This window comes from Stomoxys calcitrans, chromosome 2 (assembly GCF_963082655.1).
Source record: "Stomoxys calcitrans chromosome 2, idStoCalc2.1, whole genome shotgun sequence".
In the NCBI taxonomy this organism is placed as follows: Eukaryota; Metazoa; Arthropoda; class Insecta; order Diptera; family Muscidae; genus Stomoxys; species Stomoxys calcitrans.
The window spans coordinates 170126490-170145333 of NC_081553.1; the positions used below are offsets into that span (position 1 = coordinate 170126490).

Sequence of the window (18844 nt, forward strand, 5' to 3'; positions counted from 1 at the left end):
TGCTGTTCGTAAATTAGAGAAAATCTTTTATGACTTTAATATTAAACCACATTTTTAACTTTCGAACTGATATAAATAAGCTGATTTTTAAAAATTGGTGTGAAGCCAAAAGCGGCTGGCATGTAACTCAACCCAAAGAACGCATGAGGCGCATCTGATAGCTTAAGCACGCGTAAGTGCTTCGCGTGATATGTAACTCCATCTTTAATGAATTATAGGGAAGCCATAAAAGTCAAAATTGGTCTGGCCAGACCAACATTTCGTCGAAAATGTCAGAAATGAAGAAGAAGCAGGGATAGTAAACTCAGACATGGCTTAAGTCTATATCACAAAACACTCGAGTATCTCTTGTGCGATGAAGAAGGAGAATTATTCCTCTGTAGTTTACACATACTGCTTTGCCTCCTTTTTTGTGTACGGGTATACCTAGTATGACCCGCAGACGAGTTGATGCCTACGCCGTATCAGAATGTCGCCTACGTTATTAAATATTTACTGCTGCCTTGTTGTTTTTCAGTGGGACTACAGTGACTTGGACCTCATTTTGACTAGGCGGTATACATTTTATACTATCATGAGGGATCGGCAGCTAGGAAAAAGTTATTTCCATATCTTCATCACGTATCTGCATCAGATTTCCTTCTGTCTCCGCAGCAGACCTGTAATAAAGCCATCGGTTTGATGTTGGATTCTTTGGATATCTCCAAAATGGAGGCCCCCTATCATTGATTTGAATCAGACAACAGACATCGATATTTGAGAAGTTTGCCCCTGTTCCTAAATGAAAGTTTGGACTTGCATTTTGCGGATTGAGGCTAGTCTCAGTAAATATAGGGACAAGTCGTATTAATCTCCGGCTATTCATACATCCACCGCGCGTCAATATTCGGTATGGTTGTTACGTCGCTCCCAATACATCTCACCTTCTCTGTCAGATGCAGATTCGAATATCATGGTACTTAATTCGCGGGTAGACAACATTGGAGAAGTCCCTTTTTATCTTTCTTTATTTTCACTGAGTAATTGAATACTGCCTGGGCAAGGTTGTGCATAAAATAGAAGTATCCTTCAGCCGTTTGTACTTACCGGATTGACCAGGAGTGCTCCATCGGCAAGGGTTGCCGCCTAAGTGTACAACACACTGCCGCTACGACAACAACCTATGACGAGTTGATACTCTCAGTTCCAATTATGCGGTGTTCATCGTCATTGCGAGAAGCTTAGCTGGGAGCTGCCGGGCGCGTCCACAGGTTGCGGATGGTGGGATGCTCCATATATGGAGTAGCTGCAACTGCAGTCGCGGCCAATCAGCACAATCTAGGGAGTCTCGGCAAGAGGCCTGCCTGCACCGGCTCTTGCTCAAATATTGAGTGCTTATGATACACCATATGAAAAGGCGAGTTATTGGCGCCTATTAATAACCAATGGTCATAACGTTCCCGCGGCAATCGGTCCTATGGACCGGAACGAGCTTGCTCACATATGGAGCTTGGCGAGCATAGACCCACCCACACACATATGTAGTTACAAAAACAACAACAATGGATACTGAATGAGGGCGGAACTGAACCCGTCTGCTACGCAAACTATACTTGCTCACATATGGAGCTTGGCGAGCATAGACCCACCCACACACATGTGTAGTTACAAAAACAACAACAATGGATACTGAATGAGGACGGAACTGAACCCGTCTGCTACGCAAACTATACTTCAAAGGGATAAACAATGCAAAAAAACCAAAAGGGTCTTGGAGATGACATAATGCTAGCGGTCTCAATGTAAAGATAGCAATCTATCGATATTTCTAATAATTAATACAGATAGTATCGACACAATCGTTATGTTTAAAACGAAATCATTGTACAAAATTTTAAGTCAAATTGGGTGAAAATTATGACCTCTATAGGCTCAGAAGTGGAATCGGGGAATTTAATACGGAAGCTATATCAGGTTATGGGCCGATTCGAAAGATATTTGAAATACTCAACACGAAGGACTATTGAAAAATATATTATTGATATATATTCAAGATCGGATCGCTAATTTTTGTAAATTTTGCAAATAGTGGAATCTTACCGATAGTATCGATAGGAAAAATGTCAATCGATATTCAACTAAAAACTAAAATACCGATAGTGTAGATAGTGCCATCGATATTTAGCCAGCACTATATCAATGTTAACCCACAGAAGCAATCTACTGGTTCAAGAGACAATTTAAGTTTGTCCAATTTGACGCACCACGTTTCCTCAATAAGACGATTTCGATATCTGAAAAGGTCAAATACTTGGGTGTGATCTTGGACAGGAAACTGAACTGAAAGTATCACATTCGGGAGCGTACCTAGAAACCTCACAGATGTTGAACACCATTTAGACGGGCCGTAGGATCGAAATGGGGCCTGAATCCGGGGATAGTAAACAGGCCCTACAGGAGAGTGAGAAGACCGCCTACCATTTCATTCAAGAAATGACCTCCCCCGACAAACCAGAGTAGTTCTGGCTCCATTACGTTCCGGCAGATGCAACCGTCTCAAATCCTACAGAGCAAGGATTGATGCCGACAAGATGTTTGTCACGATTGTGACCAGGGACCACACTATACACGTCAACTGTTTAACTGCCCAGCCAGACCCACTCGACTCAGACCCAGATACCTCTAGATGCACCCAATCTTAGAATCAAGCAAACAAAAGATAGAAAACAAAAAACTGCGACAACAACAACAACAACCAATACTTACTTTCGCCTCGGTAGTATGTTGGACTACGATGGAGAGAATGTGCAATGTAAGGATAATAAAAAAGTTCAGGAGCGATGAGAACCACACACACTAGAGCACTGGAGACTATTCCAGATATCCGACCAATAGACATACAGATTAAGTGTGAGACAGCCGCTGCGGCTATGAGACTTAAGGCAATGGGAAAGTGGATAAAGGATAGGAGCAGATTACACCATCACAGTGTAGACGAGGCGACGATACGAAACCTGGAAGAAATGCAAGAGATTTGCGATCGGATACTTGAGACGGCACTTGGGGTCGAGTGCAAGGCAAGGCTGCCAGCAGCAAAGTCCTAGATTAACGGAACTCTGGAATTACAATCTGGAAGTTCATGGTACACAGATGAATCAAAGCTATAGGATAGGGTGGGTCTGGGTGTTTGCAGAACCCAAAGATTGAAATATATTTCCAATTGCCTGACCATAGTCCTGCATGCAAAGATCCGTTCACGGAATACATGAGGTGGTGTGGTGTTAACGCGAGGACATCGAGTGTGAACATCTATGCAGACAGTGAACTGGCCATCAGGGGAATAAGAATCATGTCGGTAAGGTCACTAACAGACTTGGAGTGTAAAGAGGGAAATTAACGCATTCTCAGAATATGGCACGATTCGCATTTTTGGATGCCGGGGCATAACGGAGTAAGAGGTAATGAAAGGGCAGACGATTTGGCAGTGAAGGCAAAAGCACTGCCGTCGATAAATTTGTTTAACCTGAAGACTTTCAGGTCGACGCAGTCCGAGTTAAAAGCGTGGGTTGGTTTGGGTTAGGTTTAAAATGGGTGCAGATATTAATAAGCTCATGCCACTATGGACATACACCTAAGCCAATAATCGGCTTGTTGTGCATCTTAAAAACTATAAAGTAACATCTAAAAATTTTTTTTTTTTTAAGTTAGGAATTCCGTGCTACTTACAGAATCCTTAATTGTTTTCAATACCACTCCCCTAAGTTGGTTCATGTCTGGTATTGTGTCAAAGAAAATGCTCCAACGTCTCAACTTCTTCCCCGCATGCCCTACATATGCTATCACTTGCCGCACCGATTTTACATAAGTGAGCTCGTAGTCCTATGTGCCCCGTTTTGATACCAATAGCTATACTGATTTTGTTCCTAGTGCAGATTTCCTAATTTAGTATTTAGAAGGTACAACAAGCCAATTACAGTCTTAGGTGTGTGCCCAATGGACAGAGGCCGAATTTCAACTTGTTCCCCTTCCCAAAGCTTCCGAGAGATTTTAAATGGGTTTGAATGCAATCATCTGAGAGGATCAGACCTGAATAAATATTTATTTTTATTAGAAAAACCAATGTTTGGAGGCCACTGTAGCGCAGAGGTTAGCATGTCCGCCTATGACGCTGAACGCCTGAGTTCGAATCCTGGCGAGACCATCAGAGAAAATTTTCAGCAGTGGTTTTTTCCTCCTAATGCTGGCAACATTTGTGAGGTACCATGTAAAACTTCTTTCCAAAAGGTGTCGCACTGCGGCACGCCGTTTGGACTCGGCTAAAAAAAAAATCATTGAGCTTAAACTTGAATCCGACTGCACTCATTGATATATGAGAAGTTTGCCCCTGTCCCTTAGTGGAATGTTCATGGGCAAAATTTGCAATGTTTAACCACCCTGGAGGTAAGTTTTGGAGCATTACCGGCAATAATAACGAGTGAAATTGGCATGTTGTGAACCACAAATGCTCTCATTGCTTTCTCCGTTGTGTATCTCTATGGAAATGGTGATCCATTCTTTGAGTTTTCTTACGTTTAGGAATCACTAAATATTATGAAAACCAGCCGGGGGCAGGAGATATGACATGAAATTTCTCTTCCACTTCACTCGTGTCTTCCGTCACTTGATTGAGAGGAGTGGGACCCTTTTGTAAAGTTTAATTAGATTCCAAATATTTGCAGCTCTTCCTGCGATTATTTTTGATGATGAAACGCGGAACAGGTTTTGTATAATCTGTTCATTAATTTTCCACTCATGGGCGGATCATTGGTTGAGTAGTCGATTGTTCCGCACTATTTCAAAGAACTATCTGTGGCTCTGAATGACTACCCAAAAGCTCTTAAAGTTTGAAGACCTACCAGTCAAAATTCAAAATTTCAAAATACGGATTTAATGGTTTTCCCTTTATAAAATCAGCAGACGAGAGCCTTAAATCCGGATTTAATGAGCAGTGTAAACGGGGTTTTGTGCTGTGAGCGTGCGATCAGGTCCCTTGTCATTGAGCTTAGACTTGAATCGGACAGCACTAATAGATATGTGGGATGTTTGCTTCTGTCTCTTAATGGAATGTTTATGGGCTAGTTTGCAATTTACCAGAGTTGAATTAATCTATTTATGCAAATTTTTGTTTGTTCTTCAATGGTAGCCCAAAAACACAAATCACATATTTACAATCCCATGGCAGCCGTTTGTACGTACCGGATTGACCCGATGGAGTCCTTCATTGGCAAGGACTGCCTTCTCAGTGTGAAACACACTGCTACGAGAACAACACAAACAAATCACATTTCTAAATTTTGAACCGTGATCGGACTATCGAGGCCTATGAATGAGTTGAGGTTCTCTCCACCCGAATACCTTTAATTTGGGCCCCATACTTTCCCTATGGGGTTTCATGTTCTATGTGTTTGATTTTGGCAGCACGATGTTTCCCACACTAAATTTGGAAATCAATGTCGTGTTTTTAGTTACTATAAGAATGCGATGACGACTTATATAAAGATGGGATTCATTTTGCAATATCATGTATTTCTAAATACAAACTGAATACCACTTTGGGCATTCATAGATTAAGAGTATTCGCTAAGGCGGCTTACTATGCCATTCATTATTGCATAAACCATACTCATTTCAATTCATTTGGATTCATTGAGGTTGAGACACAAAATAAACTTGCGATTGGGGTTCAATGGAAATATGAGCGAAAATAAAGTTGCATTTTGTAAAAGAAAAAGAGAGAAACGCAAAGAGACCATTTCATGATCATTTGCAAAAACAAAAATGCATTGTTTACTAATTTAAGTAGAGGAAGTAATAGAAAATAAAGCAGAACATATTTGAAGTTCCATATGCTACAAGTTACATAATTTGTTTGAATGATTATTGACATAGTAGTCATTGCCTTTGATAAGAAAGTTAGTTTGGCGAAATAATTTAATAAATGTTCATTCTGGCCGGTCACCGTGTACAATGCATTTCTAGCTTACCTTGAGATGTTTCCTCCACCACCAGTGGTCAAACCGCCACCTCCGCCGCCGCCACCGCCACCACCACTTGGGCGATTTTTGCGTTTATTGTTGTTCATAATTATGCTGTAGTTGTTGCAGTTGTTCTTTTTGTTGCTGTTTTTGCTCCAACGAAGAGAGATTTACAGAAAGGAAAATCCAAAATCCGCTGCAACCAGAGACAACAAAAAATAGGTTTTTTAGGCACACACACACACACACACTCACTCTGCTGCGATTTTTTTTTTGTTTCTTTTGCTACTTGTCTTTCTTCTTTTGATTTGTTTGTTGTTTGCCGAGTGCAGTTGTTTTACTTCCAACTTTACACTGTGTATTGTAAATGATAATTGGCAAATTAAGTGTGTGCAATATGCACAGTTGATTTCTTTCCTCTATTGCGAATGTTGGCTGGTATTTTTGTGGTCTATTTAGCTTGTTTTGATTGTGTTTCCGTGATTTTTGTACTGCATTCACAGACCTATATCCTTTGCCAACAACACACGCACACACCTTCTTCGCGATTTGTTGCCCGTTGATGACGACCGTATGGCTCGATTAAATTTCTTGGAAATGTTACTTTTGCACTTTTAGGCTGTTTTGCTTTTTTTTAGATCTGCAATTTTTTTTTTTGATAATGTTTTTCAGATTGTGCTTTGTGTTTTTTTTTCGCCCGATTCCTTTGTAGTTCTTGTAGTTCGCTGCAAAATTTTCACGTTTTCCTTTGTTTTTTCCTTTCCCTTTTGTTGCTGTCCCTCATCAGTTCTGCCAACGCTTTCTGCTACTGCACTGCTTACAACCTTTTTCTTGCTTCCCAACCAAAAAAGAATTCGATTCGTTGACCAACTTTCGCCACGTAATTGTTGGTGTTTTACAGTGCGTTGTTGTTGCTAATTCCTTGTGAATGTTGAGAGGCGTGACAAGTTACTTACTTTTGTTATGTATTTGCTAATTTAAAGTATATAACAATTATTTTTTAACAAATCTTTAATTGCTATTTAACTTTTACTGGCAATTCCACATCTATAAAGCGAACATACGAGAAACACAAGTTAGCCAACTATTTAAACGCCGTTGTGCCGTCACATGCTGCGCGCAACGCCGTTAATTAATGCAACCTGCATTCACTAGGCTGATCACACACATCAACTATTTCCACAACAAAATGGTGTATGGGGAGGTTATGATATCAAAGGCCCTGTGGCAAACGGTAACAATTTATTATGATGAGCAATGCTGCCACTCAGGAAAGCTATTTTCAACCAAATGATATCTCATGTTTTTGCGATTACTTTTTTGAAACACTGCAAAAAACTCAGTGATAACTTAATATGTTCTTTCATTAAAATTGTTTCATAAGTTATGGGGAAATGTTATACCGAAAAAATCAGCAAGTTTTTTGCTTAAAAAGTAGTCGCGAAAAAGTTTCCCAACACGGGATAGCTGTGAACACCACACAGGCCGGAACAATGAGATCGGACCTGTGTTGTTGTTGTTGTAGCAGTGTGTTATACACTGCGGCGGCGGCCCTTGCCGATGAAGGAATCCATCGGGTCAATCCGGTACGTACCATCGGCTGCCATGGGATTGATCGGACCTGTATGGTGTTTATTGCTGTCACGAGAAGCTAAGCTGCGAGCTATCGGGCGCGTCCACACATTGCGGATAGTGGAATGCTCCATACGGAGTAGCTGCAGCGGCAGCCAAGGACAATCAGCGGTATCGAGTGGAGAGTCTCAGTGAGAGGTTGGCCACCCTGTTCCTGCGGCGATCGGTCCATTGGACCGGAACGAGCTTGCTCACCTACATGAGCTTGACCCTCGACGCACTAGTACCATGGGCCACTTGCTGATTTCATTCAGTAGGACATTATGTTATCATCGAGATTTTTGTAGTAAATCAAAAAAACACTACAAGCACTTGTGTGGCGTCCATCGTTATCACGGAAAGCTACGTTTTTATGCGGAGTAGCTGCAAATGCGGCCGCGGGCAGTCAGCGATTTACTAGAGAAAAGTCTCAGTGAGAAGTCAAGTGGCACGGGCTCTTAATTAAATCCTGAGTGCCAATGATACTCGAGACAACAAGGCGAGTTATTTGCGCCTTCAAACCAATGGCCAACATCAGCGTCTGTTCCCGGGTTAGGAGCGGGTAGAGGCGAGCGTCGGATCTCGGAGCTCGGAGCAAGCGGCTCGCGACAACATGTGCGATCCTATAAAACCCATGTAGTTGGGGTACTGGGCCTGTAACCCACCCCGGAAAACTAGAAAAATCACTATGAGATACAAAGGAATAGTAACAACGGACCCATAACGTTGACAACCCACGCAAATAAAAAAAGGACCATGAATTGCGGATCTGCACCTGGAATGTCCGCACTCTCTATAGAGAAGGTGAAGTAAACGCGCTGGCGGATGCATTGGAGAAAAACAAGGCAGATATTACCGCCTTACACGAAGTGCGACGGACTGAGAAAGCTACTATAGCTGCCATAACACAAGGCATGAATTTGATTTGGATTGTGGTTAGTCAAGCTTTACTCCGGTGGATGAGAAGCTAGCCACAATGCGCATGAAAGCCAAATTCTTCAACATCAGCCTTATTTGTTCCCATGCCCCGACGAATTAGGCAAATTGATCACGTTGTGATCAATCTTAGATTTTAGATTTTAACGTGTTAGATGTATGATCGATCCGTGGAGCGAATAGAGAATCGGAACATTCCCTTGTTGCAGCAAAGGTTCGAACACGTTTGAACATGGCGAGGAAAGTAGGATCGGATACTGCACGGAAGCTGGACATTGAATAGATGCAAACACAACAGATGGCAACGGCGTACTCCCATTGACTGACCCAACTGCTTGATGAAAGCACTCCTTCTCCGATGATATAATGGCGCAGTCGCATGAGTTAATTAATAACAACTTCACTAGTTGGTTGTCAGAACGGGAGTAGTCTTCTTTATTCAAATTTTTTCACAAGTACCAATAACTTAACAATAGAAATTACAGAATAGCTTAGCTTAACAAAAATGACTGTGAGAAAACTATTGCTAAAGATGCAGTTGAATGACTGTGTCAGCTTGTATGTATGTATGTAAAATGACTGTGAGAAAACTGTTGCAAAAAGATGCACCTGGATGACTGTGTGAGCTTTTACGTATGTATGTATGTTTGTGTGTTCTTAAATGTAGCAACCAGGTGTTGAAATGGAATGAAATGAAATGAAGTGACCTACATGTTCTTATATGAAATTTATTTGGAAATATTATAACGTAGGTGGATTAGGAAATGTTATTAAGGTTGGGATTGTGCTATCGTAACTCCTCCCTCCCTAAAATGAAGTGAGGGCCATAAGGGCTTGGGGCAATTTGTGGCCGGAACTTCATTAATTCGTTGCTCTAATGAATAAATAATTGAAGTTGATTTCTTCAAGATAATGATGATAACTAGTATGATAGTTAGAACAGTTAGTGAGCTGAATGCTGTATATGTCAATTTAAAATTTTTTGTAGAGCTTTTTTCCAAATTTTGTATTAATTCTGTGTTTTGAAATCTATATTCGTTTAATTTGGGAATTGTTATTTCTTCTTGTTTCGAAAGAATAACAATGTTGTTATTAAAGCTGGGTGGCATTTCAAATAGCTTGCCGTTGTCCCAGAAAATGTCGTTCTCATTGTTATACCATATATCATTGATGGCAATTTTACAATTTGTAAAATAGATTAATGATGAAGAATTTATTGTGTAGGTTTGAGTGAGGTTATTGCAATGTGTATATATTTGTTGTGTTGGGGGGTTTACAAGTATCAAATAATCATTCTCTGGACGTATAATGTCTATTTTTTGTCCTATATCTTTTAAATGGCATGATGCTGTTTGGTTTTTATACATGATATCCTTTATACAATTCGTATTTATATGTGATTTTAATGCGTTATTTTCATTACAGTAAAATTCCTTTTCTATTTCTTTACATCTAATTTTAATCATAACAAGTTCATTTTTATTTGCTAGTACATATTTTTCGCTTATGATTTCTAAAGTCTTATTAAATGGTATTGGTATAACATGGAAAAAATCAAAGACACTGTTGCACAAAATAGGGATTTTTATATTAAATATTATGTTCGTGTTGTTATAATACGCATTCAGTTCTAATAGTTCGTATAAGTGTTCTGAGGATTGTATATGTGTTGCATTGTATAAGGTCTTATAAATTGCAGTTAGCTCTAATGGGTCTAGAATCAATTTAGGAATAATATTTAACTTAGATAGTACTAGTGCTTCAGCCACATTGTTAAGGTGTTGAGTTAGTATGTCAATATTGTAGTTTAGTTGGTTTAGTTGTTGAATTTGCATTAGAGTATTTATTGTTGGGTTGAGGGAGTTTTGGGTCTGATCTTGAATATTTCTTATTGACTTTGTTATAGCTATTTGTTCATTGTTGATGTAATTAGTAATATTTTCGAATCTGGTTATCATGTTGGTGTTTAAAATTAGTTGTTGGGTAAGTGTGTTATTAATACGGTTATTACTTGTTAGTAAGTTGTCTATATCCTTGTTCAATCTCTCGGCATCTTCATTATCCATATTTCCCGTTATTACTTTAATAGCAGATCCCAAAACATTTACAAGTCCTCTTTTTTGCCTATATTTCGGTGTTAATATATGTAGTTTCGTTGATAATTCTTTTAATTTCAATTTAGTAGTTTTTAGTGCAGTTTCCGAAAATTTGGTTGTGTTAAAGTGATCTATTGTCTTCTCTAATTGTATTAAGTTATTAGCGTAGGCTTCCAGGTTTACTATATGTATTAAATGATTGTAGTCTGTTATAATTTTGCCTCTTCCCAGTTTCAGAGGAATGATGCCTTGTCCTTCTCCCACATTGACTATTCTTATATGAGCTTGCGTCCAAGTTAATCTAAAAAGAAAATTAGGTATAGTTTTTACGTTTCCTTTTTATTTTGGATTTATGTAACTTTTGATTATTGGAAGTAAGTAGGGTTACTTTTCCGTCCTGTTTTACTAAGCGTTTCGAGAACCTCGGGGTTATTTTATTGCGTCTACATTCTTTTCTGTAAATATTTTCGTCTTGAATAAAATTGTCAGGTGTGTCTCTATTGACGTTTAATTTGTCGATTCTTTTCTCTGTATCCTTTGACAACTTTTCTTTTACCATTGTGTATAGATGATTCTGAAAATCTTGTAACCTTCGTAGGTAATCGTGTTCGGTGTTATAAGTTAAATTCTTTTCGAAACTTTGAGTCCTACCATAAAATAGTTCAAAAGGGGTCAATTTAGTCGATGAGTGAATGGAGTTGTTATATGTCATTATGACTTCTGCTAGAATTTCGTCGTGGTCCAATGGGAGTTCGGAATTTTTATATTTCTGTAAGATGATCCTGTATGTTTCCGTTATTGTTGAATGCAGTCTTTCTACCGGGGAATTACCAGTGCTTTGTTGAAACGATGTATAATGAATTTCTATGTTGTTCATTTTGCAAAAATCTTTTATAATAGAGGCGCTGAATTCTGTGCCTTGATCGCAGATGATTTTTCGGGGTATGCCGTGCAGGCTAGTAAAGTGTTTTATACTCTTTAAAATGGATAGACTATTTCTTGAATCTAAGGAGTATGCTGCTGCGTATTTCGAAAACTTATCTATGAACGTCAAGATATTTCGCTTATTTATGCAGTAGACATCTATGTGGATTATATCCAAAGGGCTACTCGGAGTTTCGGGTTTTTCAAATTTCGGCTTCGGTGGTCTTCTATCATATTTAAGTGTTTGACAAGTCTCACAAAGGTTTATGTAACTTGCAATTTTGTTTTTCATATATGGGAAAAAGTATTCCCGTTTAAGGTGTTCGTATGATTCTTGTATGCCCCTATGGTTGTGATTGACGTGGTACTCACTAATAAGTCTATCCTGTTCGGCGATGTCTTTAATATCGGTTAGCATGACTTTACATCTCACTAGTTTGAAAAGTTTGTTATTGGAGAAAAATTTTGAGTATGTGCTTTGAAGTATCCTAAAATTCTCGTCGTCAGACATTATAGCACATAGCTTCTTCGAAGGTATGTGTTGTCTGAAGATCTCTGTCATGGTAGTCTCGTTATATTCCGGTCTACTAATTGTCTTCCTCATCTTATTCTTGAATATAGTCTCCAGCACCATGGCAGGTGCCCTGTCACGTATTTGGAGTATAATTTGGATGTTGAACTCGTTAATGGGTCGCTCCGATATGGGGATCCCATCGTCAAAATTCTCGTCCGCAGAATGAATCGTTGATCCATCCGTAACATTTTCAAGTAAATTGATGCCAATTTCGCTGGTCTTCGAAATCTCACAATTGTCTATCTTGATGCGGCTCAACGCATCAGCGTTTGTATTAAGTTTCCCTTTCTTATATGCTATCTCATAATCAAATTCCTCTAGTTTCAACCTCCACCTAACTAGTTTCGAATTCGGCTCTTTCAGACTCATAATCCAGGTCAGTGGCCTGTGGTCTGTTATAATCTTGAATTTTCGGCCGAATAGGTAGGGCCGAAAATACTTCGTCGCCCAGACAATGGCCAACAGTTCCTTTTCTATAGTGGAATAGTTAAGTTCAGTGTCGGTCAATGTCCTGCTAGCATAGCATATCGGTTTGTCCGCCCCAATTGTTCCTTGGGAAAGAATCGCTCCAAGAGCAAAGTCGCTAGCATCCGTAGTGAGATTGAAAGGTTTTGAAAAATCTGGGTATTGAAGAATCGGGTCATTAGTTAAAAGGTCCTTGCAGGTCTCAAATGCCTTTACATACCGTTCGTCGAAACGTATTCTCCGACCTTTCTTCAGACATTCAGTAAAAGGTTTCGTAATATTCGAAAAATTCTGAATAAATTTCCGGTAGTATCCCAATAACCCTAAAAAGGACTTGATCTCCCTTTGTGTTTTGGGGATAGGAAATTTTCGTATAGCCTTAATTTTTTCGGGATTTGGCTTAATACCCTCTGTGGAAACAATATGTCCCAAAAATGCACACTCTTTGCATAGGAACTCGGATTTATCTAACTGAATTTTCAAGTTTGACTCTCTGAGTCGCTCGAAAACTTTCTTCAAATTCTCCGTGTGTTCTTGCAATGAGGTAGAGTAAACAATTATGTCGTCCAAGTAGACTAAGCAAACTGTTCCAATTAGGTCCTTCAAGACATTATCCATGACCCGTTGGAATGTTGATGGGGCATTTTTCAAGCCAAAGGGCATTCGTACGAATTCAAAATGACCTCCATCAACAGAAAATGCCGTTTTACAAACATCTCTTGGGTCCATTTCAATCTGGTGGAAGCCGCTTGCCAGGTCAAGTGTCGAAAAATACATGCTTCTTCCCAATTTATCCAATATATCCGTAATATTGGGTATTGGATATTTGTCGCATATAGTTTTTTCGTTTAACTTCCTATAATCGATCACAAGTCTCCATTTCTGGATGCCACTGGCGTCCTTCTTTTTAGGGACTATCCACACGGGAGCACTCCAGGGGGAGAAACTCGGTTTAATAATACCCTGTCGTAGCATCTTATCGATTTGACATCTTACTTCTTCCTTATGTATATAAGGATATCTATAAGATTTAGTGAATATTGGTATGTCATCCGACGTCTTTACTCGGTGTTTGATTTGGTTAGAGAAGGTAAGGGTTTCGCCTTCCTTGAAGAATATATCTTCGAAATTTTTGCCGAGGTTTATTAAAGCCTTCCTTTCCTCAACATTTAGATGGTTCATCCGAATGGATTTCCATACGTTATTAGTGAGGTTCGGGGTTCCCGCATCTATATTGAAGTTGTTAACTTCAATGAAATCCGCCTTCGCATATGGGATTGTCTTTATCGGTTGTTCAATGCATAGAATTTTTTCCTTGTCCGAGTTGTTCACAATTTCGACGAAACTGTGCCATTCTCTCGAGAAGTAAATACCTTCAGAAATAAATAAGTCGGGTTCCAAAAACGTTTTTCTCATAAAAAAGTCGCCGTTTTTGGTATCTACTGGGCATTTAATGACAAGTTTCGAACATGGCGGAATATGGAATTTCCCTGATGAAAAGTTTGGTCTAAATTTAAATGGGATTTCGATAGAGTTGGTGATCAGGGATTTCCTACCAAAATCTACTTTAGCTTTCAACCTATTTAAAATATCTACTCCAATTAATCCATCGAAATAATTGTGAAATTTGAACACGTAAAATTCTATTTCACCTTCGGTTCTGAATTCTAAAAACATTGGTAATTTAATTTTCCTATCCAAGGTGTGACTGACGAGGGACGTTGTCATAATAATAGGAGCACAAGTCTCACATTCGTTTGGATTAACAATTTCTGGGTTTATGAATGATGCCGAAGCACCTGTATCGATTAAAAATTTTAATGGTCTATCGAAAGGAGAGGATATCTCAATGAAGGGTAAGGTCTGTCCGTGTACATTTACGTCTAAGTATCCAGTTGGTCCTGCGAGGCTCTCGACTGAAAATTTTCCGAGTCGTCAATCTCGTTGTCGAAATGACTTTCCTCAACGCTATGCCCTAAAGGTTCTATAGGTTCTTGACTATAGTCATTTCCCTGGATACAAGCAATGTCTTCTTGGTAGTAATCATCTAAATATGTGTACGGTGGGTTCGAAAAATTTATATTATGCAAATTCTGTGGCTGGGTCATATTTCTACGGACTTGTGTACTCGTAGGTCTTCTCAGGTGAGTGTAGCCCGAACTAATGTCCATGGGTTCCGGGGGTGGTAATATGTTTTGCCGATTTCTCTGAGTATTCAAGTTATTGGGGTTGTTGGAAGTCTGTATGTTCTGTCCGTCAGGAGAGTAATTCCGTTGGGCAAAGGGGATAGAGGGTCTATTTTGTCCGAAAATATTTGCCCTATTAGTTTGAGGATTCGGACTAAATCTTGGTTGATTCTGATTTCCAGGAATGCTAAATGTGAAAGGTGTCATGGGATAAGTCTGCCTTGCAACCTGTGGGATGAAACCATTTCTAAATCTTGAATTATATGGTTGTGTGGGGAAAAAATTTCTATTGTCCTGTCGTGGCAGAAAATTTGTGTAATTTGACTGTTTCTTTACATAGAACATATTCTGTTCGTTTATGCAAAATGAAAGTGCCTCTGCCATCGTATTAGGTCTCATGGATCTAATACTCGAACCTAAAGGCTCCTTTAGTCCTGACAGGAAGGTGTTTAAACACATTTCCGCAAATAGTTTCTGTTTCGCCTCTATCACACTTGAATTTGTCTCGTGAATCATAATATTATTGTTTATGGTTGATAGAATCTCTATGATTGAACTATAAAACTCCTGAACGGTTTGATTTGTCTGTCGTAGATTGTGCAAGTCTCGGATTAATGAAGTCTCATTTCGTTTATCGGAGTAGTGAAGTATTAGGTTGGATTTAATATTTTCCCATATTAATGGTGTGCCATAAATATTTAGTATCTCATTTGCTGGTCCCACTATCTTATTTCGAATTGCCCTAAGAATAATTTTGGCGTAGTTCGTACCGTCAATCTCGACAAGTAGGCCTAGAATTTCTTCAACATTAGTAAGAAATTCGTGTAAGCATCTTGGATTTCCATCAAAAACGGGGAGGTCTTTGACTATGTCTGGAATCTTCAGGGAATCAAGGATTAATGAGGGTCTTGTTTGTCCTGATGACTGAACATTGGTATTTTCAAGATGGTTAGTTGGGGGTAGGTTATTTAAGGACATTTCTACGTGTTCTGGTATTGGTACAAGGTGTCTGAATATTTTTGAATATGGTTTTGAACGGTTTGCTTTTCTCATATATTTAATATTTATTTATGTTTATGTGTGCTTAATAATTAGATTATATCTATTTACCCTATTATTACTAGAAGTAGTTCCATGTCCAGCGTTGTTGTTGATGTTGTAGTGGCTGTTTTGTTGTTCGAGTTGTTAAGGGTGCTGCTGCTCTGACTATTGGTACTTTTGCTGTTATGCGAAGCGGAGATATGCGAGGGTGGTGTAGGTTCTATGGACTTCTTCAGATTCAAAGGTTGCAATTCGGGACGTTTATGATGTTCCGCCTTAAGGGAGGTAGACGAAATATTCAATTCGTTGATTTTAGCAGAGAAATTATTTGGGCGATCTTCCTAAGGAGATTTATTGTCACTGGTGACTCTCGAAGGAGAGGTAGTGGTGTTTTACTTGTGTTTTATTTGAATCACTGCTTGATTGTTAAAAAAAATTTTTTGACAGTTTCTATAATTATTTTCCTTTGTTTTTATTTCTTTTCCTTTGTTGGTTATTGAGTAGTTTGATATTCTCGTTGTCTTTTCTTTTAATGTGTCACTTATAAGCTGGTTTTTTATAGATTGAATGTTTTTTAATACTTTACTATTCGTTTTGTCTTTTGTTTTATTTTTTCACTTATTAATTTTTTGATAAATATAGAATCTTTTTTTTTTGTTATTATAATTCACTTAGCACTAATATTTATTTTTCTATTATATTCCGTAATAGATTTGCTTCCTTCTATTATATGCTTTAATAGATTTTGAAAGCGGGAGCGAAGTTGATATGCACTCAACTTTTTTTCGACTGCGCCAGTTAATTAATAACAACTTCACTAGTTGGTTGTCAGAACGGGAGTAGTCTTCTTTATTCAAATTTTTTCACAAGTACCAATAACTTAACAATAGAAATTACAGAATAGCTTAGCTTAACAAAAATGACTGTGAGAAAACTATTGCTAAAGATGCAGTTGAATGACTGTGTCAGCTTGTATGTATGTATGTAAAATGACTGTGAGAAAACTGTTGCAAAAAGATGCACCTGGATGACTGTGTGAGCTTTTACGTATGTATGTATGTTTGTGTGTTCTTAAATGTAGCAACCAGGTGTTGAAATGGAATGAAATGAAATGAAGTGACCTACATGTTCTTATATGAAATTTATTTGGAAATATTATAACGTAGGTGGATTAGGAAATGTTATTAAGGTTGGGATTGTGCTATCGTAACTCATGCCATTACCCACTCCTTTGAAAATGCCGCGAAATCCATACTTGGGTACCGGAAGCCTCCCCCAAGAAACCCATGGTACGACCGAGAGTGTCGAGATTCTACTGAAGCCAAGAATGCCGAATATAGAGCAACCCTGCAATCAGTAGCAACGCGCCAGATGAAGAAGTCGTATCGGGAGAAAAGGAGAGAGGAGAAACGTCTATTTCGAAGAAAGAAAAAGGAAATGAAGACGTGAGTGTGAGCGAATTCAGATGTACAGGAGTCAGAATGAAGTCTGGAAATTCTACCAAACAATTAAACCGGTGGCTTTGGTGCAGGCACATTCTCCTACAGAGACAAAGAAGAAAATCTGGTAACTGACACAGATAGGATATGGAAAGAATATTTTACTCAACTGCTAGTGTCCGACGATTGCAGCGAAATGGATACAGCAGAACCAATCCCTGATGATGGTATAGAATGTTTACCTCCTAGTCAAGGTCCAAGTAACAGTGACCCGTCTAGAGAACTACAAGGCTGCAGGAGCCGACGGGTTACCCGCTGAACTATTTAAGACCGAAGGCGACACGCTGATAAGGCGTATGCATCAGCTCGTCTGCGCAATCTGGCAAGAAGAACGCATACCCGATGATTGGAAACTCAGCATACTATGTCCTGTACCCAAGATAGGAGACAAGACGGAATGTGCCAACTACAGAAGAATAAGTCTCCTCCCTATCGCATACAAAATACTCTTAAGCGTACTGTGTGAAAGATTGAAACCTAAAGTCAATGAGATAATTGGGCTCTCTCAATGCGGCTTTAGGCCTGGTAAATCCATCCTAGATCAGATATTCACGCTGCGCCAAATTCTGTAAAAGACCCGAGAAGGACAAATCAACACATAAAATCTCTTTGTTGACTAGAAAGCTGCATTCGATACCCTGATACGTTCACATGTAATCCAAGCCATGTCTGAGTTTGGTATCCTTGCAAATTAAAAAGACTTTGCTGGATGACACTTGCTGATATGCGTTCCTCACTAAGAACAGGAAACAATCTCTCGGAACCATTTAATACCAAACGAGGTTTCAGACAAGGGGACTGCCAATCGTGCAATCTCTTTAATATCCTGCTGGGGAAGATTATACGAGATGCAGATGTGAATAGATATGGCACACTAATCACAAGAGAACACATGCTACTCGCCTATGCCGACGACATCGACATCATAGGTCGGTCACCGGAAGCAGTCTTTGCAAGAATGCAGATAAGACGAAATGATTGGTTTCTATTCACAAAAAAGCCTTGTACAACTGAGCAGATAAAGAAAATTGAGAGATTTGAGGCTTGGGTACTTGTGAAAGCAGACGAGGCAGTGCTTGGAGTATTTGAGAGAAAGATTCTTCGTAAAATATATGGACCAGTTTGCGTTAATGGAGAATATAGGCGTCGTATGAACCACGAGCTGTGTGACGACGATAACATAGTTACACGTATCAAAATAAACACGGTGGTGTACGCCAACCGGGACGACCAAAAGCTCGATAGAAAGATCAAGTGGTGGGAGATACCTCGAAACCTGGTGTCAGAGATTATAAAATGAGCGCAAAAGATCGAGGCGCTTGGAACGCTATTCTACGTTCGGCTAGTGGAACAAATGTTCTGCCATAGCCAATTAAAGTAAGTAAGAAGAGATTGCTTTTTTATGAACTGAAAAAAAGAAATTGCCAGCTATCAGACAATCGGGCATGGATAACGTTTCTGGGCTGGTGACCCTCATCTGTGCCTAGCGTATCATATCCGTCCGTCTGACTGGCCCACA

The 18844-nt window shown here is 39.2% G+C and overlaps 1 protein-coding gene across 1 annotated transcript in view; it reads right to left on the bottom strand.

Annotated features, from left to right (window-relative positions):
- LOC106091064 (ataxin-2 homolog) overlaps nucleotides 1-7089 on the bottom strand; it is a 36009-nt gene extending 28920 nt beyond the window's left edge. The window contains exons 1-2 of the mRNA XM_013257474.2: nucleotides 6950-7089; nucleotides 6003-6189 (exon numbers count right to left, since the gene is read on the bottom strand). Coding sequence (XP_013112928.2) covers nucleotides 6003-6100 — 98 coding nt within the window. The 5' untranslated portion in view covers nucleotides 6101-6189; nucleotides 6950-7089. The remainder of the gene's footprint in view (nucleotides 1-6002; nucleotides 6190-6949) is intronic.
- Between the last annotated feature and the right edge of the window lie 11755 nt (nucleotides 7090-18844).